At 53.8% G+C, this 8,928-nt stretch overlaps 1 protein-coding gene across 1 annotated transcript; it reads right to left on the reverse strand.

Annotated features, from left to right (window-relative positions):
* Window positions 1-3,728: 3,728 nt before the first annotated feature.
* Window positions 3,729-8,366, reverse strand: SCGB1A1 (secretoglobin family 1A member 1). The gene is made up of 3 exons (XM_003353832.4): window positions 8,205-8,366; window positions 5,242-5,429; window positions 3,729-3,874 (listed from the first exon to the last, which is right to left on the reverse strand). The coding sequence occupies exons 1-3, from the start codon at window positions 8,257-8,259 to the stop codon at window positions 3,842-3,844; spliced, it is 276 nt and encodes a 91-aa protein (XP_003353880.1). The 5' UTR covers window positions 8,260-8,366; the 3' UTR covers window positions 3,729-3,841.
* Window positions 8,367-8,928: the final 562 nt, after the last annotated feature.

The following is an 8,928-nucleotide window of genomic DNA, read 5'->3' on the forward strand; positions in this document are numbered from 1 at the left end:
TTTTGAGCAGCTGATGCTGTGTAGCCTGTGCAAAGGCCCTGAGGTGGGAAAGGGGCTTGGCTTTTTAAAAAAAGAATTGAAGACTGACCATTGGGGAAAGGGGAGGGGGTCCTGGACTGAGCAGAGGGAGTGAGCAACGGGAAGGAGGGCGGGAGGTGAGAGCCAGAGATGGAGTTTCCCAGAAGAGTGTCAGGAAGCTGTGAAGGGTTTTACTTGGTTCAGGAGCAGGAGTGGTGGTGAAAGGGGATTTTTTTTGTTTTTTTTTTGTTTTAACACCCGCACCTGCGGCATGTGAAAGTTCCTGGGCCAGGGGTTGAATTGGAGCTGCAGCTGTGGCCTGTGCTGCAGCCGGAGCAACACAGGATCCAGGCTGCCTCTGTAACCTACACCACAGCTTGCTGCAACACTGGGTCCTTAACCCCCTGAGCGAGACCAGGGATCGAACCCGCATCCTCATGGAGACAATGTCAGGTCCTTAACCCGCTGAGCCACAACGGGAACTCCAGGGGAATTTTCATTAGTTACAAAATTACTTTGGCCTTAGTGTGGAGAGTGGACTGCAGGGGTGCTAGAGTGTGAGACGGGAGCCAGGTATGAGGCGGTCTGGGTGTGCAGGTGAGGCCTGAATGGTGTGGCCCAGGGCAGCCCGGTGGACCTGGAGGCAGTTCCTGGGGGTGCTTGGGAGGTGGCCTTGCTTGGCTGGAAGTGAGGGTGCTGGAGAGGAAAGGGCCGGGTGTGCCCCTTGGGCCAGAGCAGTGGGAGGCTAGAGACAGAATTTGCAGAGACTGGAAAAAGACGAGGCAGGGGGAATCAGACTTCTCTTGGACAAGGGGCGTTTGAGATGTTGATGGATGGTCAGATGCGAAGGGATGAGGTCTGGGCTCTCTTGGTGGCAGGTGATAGAAACCGAGAGGTGAGCTTCTTTAGAAGGTTCTGAATTTTCTCCCAAAGTCCAAGGGCAGGGCTCTGTGGGGCCTCTGGGAGGGAGGGGCGCGGGAAGAAGCCCAGGCACCCTCCCCACGGTCTCCTTTGTGCATCTGCCTGACCTGCCTTCTTGCTTCATCTTCTGCCCGCGGTGCTGTGTCCACCTCCCCCGTCTCCTCTGATCCCTCTTGCATCCCTTCCGTCACTGCTCAGATCCTGAGCCAGGGAACTCTTGTCTTTCTTTTCTTTCTTTCTTTCTTTCTTTTTTTTTTTTGCTATTTCTTTGGGCCGCTCCTGCGGCATATGGAGGTTCCCAGGCTAGGGGTCCAATCGGAGCTGTAGCCCCTGGCCTACGCCAGAGCCACAGCAACGCGGGATCCGAGCCGCGTCTGCAACCTACACCACAGCTCACGGCAACGCCAGACGCTTAACCCACTGAGCAAGGCCAGGGACTGAACCCGCAACCTCATGGTTCCTAGTCGAATTCGTTAACCACTGCGCCACGACGGGAACTCCAAGCCAGGGAACTCTTGAGCTGACCAGGGCATGCTGCTCTTGCTCTCCTCACTCCCTGTAGTTCTTTTCCGCTTTTAGCACAGTTTTATCTCTCTGTCTCTTTGTTTATTTGGTTTTTAAATTTCATATCTTTTTTTTTCTTTTTTTTTTTTATGGCCGCAACCAAGGCAGATGGAGGTTCCCTGGGCCAGGGATAGAATGTAAACTGTAGCCACTGCAGCCATGTGGACTCTTGAACCCACTGCGCCGGGCTGGGGATGGAACCCTTGCCTCCACAGCGACCAGAGCCCCTGTGTTTGGGGGCTCCTTAGCCCACTGTGCCACAGCGGGAACTCCTTTGTTTACTTGTTTATTTGGAGGGACCTGATGGAGCTTGGCAGCTCCCTGAGAGCAGAGGCCCGTCTTGGCTGCACTCTGCTGTGCTTTGGTCTTTGTGTGGTTCTGGTGCAGAGCAGGTGCTTCACGCGTGTTTGTTACATTATGAAATCTGCTCCCCTAGCTTCCTCAGACTGCTCAGCACCGCTGTGAACACGGCAAAGAAATGCTGGTAAATGCCTAAGGAGTAATTTCATGCCTGCGGTCTCCTTTGCCTCAAGAAAAAAGGGAGTGGCTGATTCTCCTTTTGCGTGAGATTCGCTTGGACGGGGATTCAGGAAAGGCAAGGGCTGCGGCAGGGGCATCATGGCCCGTGGATGGCAGTCAGGTGGTGCTGACCCGGCTGGTCCTCACCGCACCCTCAGCCTCTTCTGCGCAGAAATGTCCTTAAAGACTGGCTTGAGCGGACAGTTTGCCCAGGAGGCCTCTGCAATTTCAGCCTGGAACTAAGATGTCCTAACAATGACGACAAGTCAAGGCTCGAGAAAATGCATGTGCAGAGAGGTTTTGCTTTAAAAAAACAGTTTGAGGAGTTCCCGTCGTGGCTCAGTGGTTAACGAATCCGACTAGGAACCATGAAGTTGCAGGTTCGATCCCTGGCCTCGCTCAGTGGGTTAAGGATCTGGCATGGCCGTGAGCTGGGGTGTAGGTCGCAGACGTGGCTCAGATCCCGCGTTGCTGTGGCTCTGGCGTAGGCCGGCGGCTACAGCTCTGATTGGTCCCCTAGCCTGGGAACCTCCATATGCCGTGGGAGCAACCCTAGAAAAGGCAAAAAGACAAAAAAAAAAAAAAAAAAAACCCAAAAAACCAGTTTGACAAATCATTTCGTATAGCAGCTATGAGGTGAGCAAAACACTCGACCTGCCTTCTCTGGGGACGCCCCTCAAAGTCTGTCATTCCTTAGAGTCACCCCCCAGGGCCCGGGATCCCTCATCAAGGAGAGGAGTCAAGTCTATTCCCTACTCCAGCCTTTGTTTCCTAAGTTTTTGTTTTGTTTTTTTGAGTGTGTGTGTTTGCTTTTTAGAGCCACACCTGCAGCATATGGAGGTTCCCAGGCTAGCGGTCTAGTTGGAGCCATAGCCGCCGGCCTGCGCCACAGCCACAGTAACTTGGGATCCGAGCCGAGTCTACGACCTACACCAACAGCTCATGGCAATGCTGGATCCTTAACCCACTGAGCAAGGCCAGGGATGGAACCCACAACCTCATGGTTCCTAGTCGGATTTGTTAACCACTGTGCCACGACGGGAATCCCCCCTCCCCTCTTTTTTTTTTAAGTATTTCTTTTTCCATCAAAAGCAGGACCCCCAAGGATTTGGAAGAAACAGAACACTTAATTTCCTTACTAAATGGGTGGGGGTTAGGGGGTCAGCCTGAGGTCTACTGTCACCCTGTCTAAACCCCCCCCCACCGCCCTGCCCCTTAGGTCAAGTTTGAGCAAGGCCCTGGGAGCATTTTCAGACTCTCTGCCCGTGGAAGGGAGTGCGTGCTAGGCCCAGACTGGCCACTTGTGGCGGAAGTGAACGCGCCTGGGCCCCTCAGGGGTGTGTTTTTACGGCCACTGCCTTTCTTTTTTTTTTTGTCTTTTTGCTATTTCTTGGGCCGCCCCCAAGGCATATGGAGGTTCTCAGGCTAGGGGTCCAATCAGAGCTGTAGCTGCTGGCCTACACCACAGCCACAGCAACGCGAGCCACGTCTGCAACCTACACCCCAGCTCACGGCAACGCCGGATCCTTAACGCACTGAGCAAGGCCAGGGATCGAACCTGCAACCTTATAGTTCCTACTCAGATTCGTTAACCACTGGGCCACGACGGGAACTCCCACTGCCTTTCTTTTTGCCAACTTTACCCCTGGCAGTGGCACAGCTTCACACTCCAGCAGGTGAATGACAGAGAGGCAGGAACGCAAAGATGAGATGCTTGGACTTTATTGTAGGGAGTCAGGGTGGGCTGGTGGGGATGGAGGGGAGGAAGCGGCTGGGGGTGTCAGGGCCTCCAGAGATGAAGGTCTTCAGGTTCCAAATCCTAAGCACACAGTGGGCTTTTTATGATTTTTTCCTAAAACAAACGAAACCCCAATACAATAGTGAATGAATGTTAAAATAAGACCAACCAAAAAAAAATTTTTTTTGGTCTTTTTAGGACCTCGCCTGCAGCATATGGAGGTTCCCAGGCTAGGGGTTGAATCAGAGCTGTAGCCATCGGCCTACACCATGGCCACAGCAACGCGGGATCCAAGCTACATCTGTGACCTGTACCACAGCTTGTGGCTACACCAGATCCTTAACCTACCAGGGAACTGCATGCTTCCCAAGTTTCTTACAGGAAGCTAGCTGATCCTTCTATAGGTGGAGAGCTGTAGGTGATTTGTGGGACTGTCACAGGGCCACCCAGACCCTAATAGCTCCCTACTGCTCTGTCAAAATGATTGAAACATCCACTCTTTACTTTGCGGAGATGGAACTCTCTAGGAAGGTTCGTCTTTGCTTACAGGTATGTCTGGGTAGCACAGTCACCTTAAATATTTCTTTTAATCGAGGCCAGGGATTGAACCTGCATCCTCATGGCTTCAAGTCCGGTTTGTGACCTCTGAGCCACAACGGGGAACTCCTAGATTAAGGAACTCTGGTGTCAGTTAAGAGTTTCAGCATCTCTGGGAGGAGCTGAGTTTGGATAATTTCTCAGAAGCTCCTCAATAGAAAGGCCAGGAGTTCCTCTCGTGGCTCAGCTGGTCAGGAACCCAACATAGTGTCTGTGAGGGTGCGGGTACGATCCCTGGCCTTGCTGAGTAGGTTAAGGATCCAACGTTGCTGCAACCTGTGGCGTAGGTTGTGGACGAGGCTTGGATCTGGCATTGCTGTGTCGGTGGTGTAGGCCAGCAGCTGCAGCTCTGATTCGACCCCTTGCCTGGGAACCTCTATGTGCTGCAGGTGTGGCCATTAAAAAAAAAAAGTGTGTAAACTTTAAAAAAAGAAAAAATAAAGAAAAAGGAAGTTCAGATGTCTCTGCCTGCTTTCCTGGGGACATTTGTACTTTGGGGCTTCTCTCGGGATTAGAAAAGTGTCCCCAAAGTGGGCTGACCCTGCAGCTGAGGGACCTGGGGAGCCCCCTGCTGGGCAGTGGGGGCCAAGGGAACCGTGTACCTTGAGTTTTGCTGTTCTTTTTTTTTGTCTTTCTGCCTTTTCCAGGGCTGCTCCCTTGGCATGTGGAGGTTCCTAGGCTAGGGGTCGAATTGGAGCTGTAGCCACTGGCCTACGCCACAGCCACAGCAACGCGGGATCCGAGCCGTGTCTGCAACCTACACCACAGCTCACGGCAACGCCGGATCCTTAACCCACTGAGTGAGGCCAGGGATCGAACCCATGACTTCATGGTTCCTAGTCGGAATTGTTAACCACTGAACCACGACGGGAACTCCCGTGTACCTGGAGTTTTAACACACTGTCCTTGGCCTCCGGAGAGAGAGTGTCCACCAGCGTCTTTAGCTGGGCCCCCGCCTTTTTCATGTCTTCGTTGGGGCTGAAAGGTTCAACTGAAGCCTGGTAACTGGCAAGTGTGCCCTTGAAGAGGTTTTGAATGACTTCTACAAAGCTCGGGCAGACCTCTGCAGAAGCTGGAGCACAGAAAAGAGAGCACATGTGTAGCTGGACCCTTGTCGAAGCTGGCCGGCTCCCTGCCTGGGCCTGGCCTCAGAGGCGCACAGCCCATCAGCCAGAGACCGCCGCCCTTGTGTTCACGGCGTCAAAGGTTCGATCCGGTGGCACTCCAAATGGTTGGCTCTGTGGGGCCGCCTGGCTGCCCTCTGGGTTGCGGCTAGCTTTTTGTGGCTTACCGGAGTCTTTTTTGCACTTCCTGGGTTGGGGTGGGGCAAGGTGCTATTTGCTTTTTCCGTTGGCATTCTAGGCAGGGCCCTCATGGTAGAGGCTGCTGATCTGATTTTTTGTGCGGTGTTGGGGCTGGGAAGAGGCCACCGATGTTTTGTTCTTCCCACCCCTAAACATGGTTAGTGATGGTCTGAGCCACTTGTTAGTGGGGGCAGGTGGCAAAGTCAGGCTCTGGCAGGAAGAGGCACGTATACCAGCCAAGTGCCACCACCCCCCCCCGCCCCCGCCCCAGCTGGGCCCGGAAGAGGCTCACCCGCACACAGACACACCTCTGTTCCTGGCCCCACTGTGTTCCTTTCACCCAAGTGCACCCCAGGCTGTGCTCCTTTTTTAGGTCCCTGCCCCCGGGGGTCGTGGGGACAGTCACCATCCCATACTTGCTTCCCACTTGTCTCAGCTCCCCGCCTTGAATTCACCGTCTGGTGTGTAAACTCCTCTTGGGTGCAAACATCCCTGCCTGCCTGGACTCCAGGGCCCCAGAGGGGCCACCCCAGGTCAGAGCCCCTCCAGAGCCTGGGTCCCTGCTTTGCAACTCCCTGTGCCATCAGGCAAGTTGCTTTATCTTCTGCGGCTCAGTTTTCTTATCTGTAAAATGGGGATAATGTCCCCACGTCATAGGGTTGTCGTAAGGATGAAAAGAAAGGATCTCTGAAAGGGTTCAGAACAGTGATGGGCACACTATAGTGCCAAATAAATGTTAGATCTTATTATAGGTATTATGATAGCAAACGCGCACGTACACACACGCACACACACAGGCATCCCAGGCCTGCCTTTAAACATTTCAGCCCCTTCTTGCTGGTCCACCTGCTTTCTACAAGGCACTGAGATCATCTAATTAGCATACGTTTTGGTCCAAATGATGTTATTTCCCCTTTATTTTTTTTTATTTTTACGGCCACTCTACCGCATGTGGAAGTTCCTGGGCTAGGGGTTGAATTAGCGCGACCACTGCCAGCCTACACCATAGCCACAGCAAAGCAACGCTGGATCCTTAACCCACTGAGTGAGGCCAGGGATTGAACCTGGATCCTCATGGACACTACTTCCAGTTCTTTTTTTTTTTTTTTTTTTTTTTTTTGCTATTTCTTTGGGCCGCTTCTGCGGCATATGGAGGTTCCCAGGCTAGGGGTCTAATTGGAGCTGTAGCTGCCAGCCTACGCCAGAGCCACAGCAACGCGGGATCCGAGCCGCGTCTGCAACCTACACCACAGCTCACGGCAACGCCGGATCGTTAACCCACTGAGCAAGGGCAGGGACCGAACCTGCAACCCCATGGTTCCTAGTCGGATTCGTTAACCACTGCGCCACAACGGGAACTCCTACTTCCAGTTCTCAATCCGCTAAGCCACAACAGGAGCTCCTATTTCCCCTTTAAAACAGACATATCTGCACGATAGTTGTTCCCACTGCTTTGGGTCTGGGTTTTTGAACTCCCCAGCCTGCCCCCAACCCCAGGTCATAGAGCTTCTCTTCATGGTCAGTAGGAAATTTTCAAAGTGAACTAATTGGAGTTTGCTAAAAAAATTTTTTTGTTGTTGGGAGTTCCCTTTGTGGCGCAGTGGAAATAAATCAGACTAGTACCCATGAGGTTGTGGGTTTGCTCAGTGGGTTAAGGATCCAGTGTTGCCGTGAGCTGTGGTGTAGGTTGCAGACGTGGCTCAGATCTTATTGTGGGGCAGGCCAGCAGCTGTAGCTCTGACTCAGTCCCTAGCCTGGAAACCTCCATATGCTTCAGGTGCGGCCCTAAAAAGCAAAAAAAAGAAAAAAAAAAAAAGAAAAATTTGCTGTTGTTGATTAAAGGGAGTAGAAAAGGCTGATACAGAGTGAAAAAAACCTGGTAACCCAGTTCCCAAAAGATCAGGGGGCTTCGAGGGAGATATGATCCATCCCCCACCCCCCGTCTCTGTCTGTCTCATTCATTTACTCTCAGTGACACCTGCAATTCTTCAGAGACTCCTAACCCGTTTTGCAGAGGGCAGAAATGTTTAGAAACCACCACTCTGGGTTGGCGGTTTCCCAAAGGGAAGATCCCTTTCTAGAATATTCCTCTCTGCCCAGAATGGGAGACCTTGCCTTGGGTTGGGTTTTCTTTTGAAGGCGAGAGGCTCTGTGGCTCCTTCCAGCCGCTTTGGCTGCCAGAGTGTGTGTTGACCCCAAACCTGGGGGCCGGCCCCTGATCTCTTGGCATCTGGGGGTCCATCCACGCCTGGGTTTTGAGGAGCTCGTGACTCCCATCCTGTTGGCCACTGAGCGCAGGCATCTGGGTGGGCGTTTCCCCATCCCTCCCTGCGGTCTGTCCATCCCCTGAAGCGCTGAGGTTGCTGGGAACGGAAGATGGGGTCCTTTTCAGGCCACCTCGCAGCCCTAGGGCTCTCCCCACATTCCCAAGACGGGACGCAGCTCAGCAGAGGACCTGACAGCTGCCCCCATCTCCCGAGCGGGACGGGGAGCTGGGAGAGTTCCCAAGCCGGGCTTGGGGCACAGGGGCTCTGGGCACTCACCAGGGCTGCAGAAGAAGATCAGGGCAACCAAGGTGAAGGTGACGGCCAGCTTCATGGTGGAGCGGAGGCTGGTGGGAGGCCCCAGTCCTGTCTCTGGTCCGGTGGTCTTGCGGGAGAAGTGCTGGTCTGCTTTCTTATAGGCTCCTGGACAGGGGAGGGCAGGGCGTGGGCTCCACTTCGGGGACCACACTATTTATTTGGGCATCAGCTCCGTGGAAAAAGTAAATATTCTCCTTTCCCAACCTGCATTCTGTGTCCATTGAAACTGAGCTCGCCTATTGGCTACTTGGAAGGGGGTAACCCAGAGTCCTGTGGGGAGGCAGCTAGGTTCCCCAGTCAGGGTTTGGAGACCTGGTGGCCTGGGCCACCCACCTTTGACCTTGAGCCCTGGGCAGTCCAGATCGACAGACGGAAGCAACTGTCAATCCTATCTGGACCCAACACTCTGGAAGCTCAGGCCCAAGGCCCAAGCGGCAGGGACAGGACTAGGACTTGGCACTCCTGGTACCCCGCTGGGCTCCTCTCCCAGGAAGCGGCTGGTCCTCAAGCCTTGAGGATCATATGGGCCAGACCCTCTTGTGGTCTGACTTGGGGGGAGAGCCTGGACAGAAGCATGCTGGGGGATAAAGAACACCCTGAGAAACCCAAGCCCTGGGTCAAGCTGGAGGATGCCCTGCGCCAGCTGGCTCTGGAGTCCTGCCCCCTGAGGGCAAGTCCGCGGGCA

The sequence above is a fragment of the Sus scrofa genome, chromosome 2 (genome assembly GCF_054392235.1).
Source record: "Sus scrofa isolate SSC_HxYL_T2T_F1_AM1 chromosome 2, Sscrofa_HxYL_maternal_Yorkshire_Landrace_v2.0, whole genome shotgun sequence".
NCBI lineage: Eukaryota > Metazoa > Chordata > Mammalia > Artiodactyla > Suidae > Sus > Sus scrofa.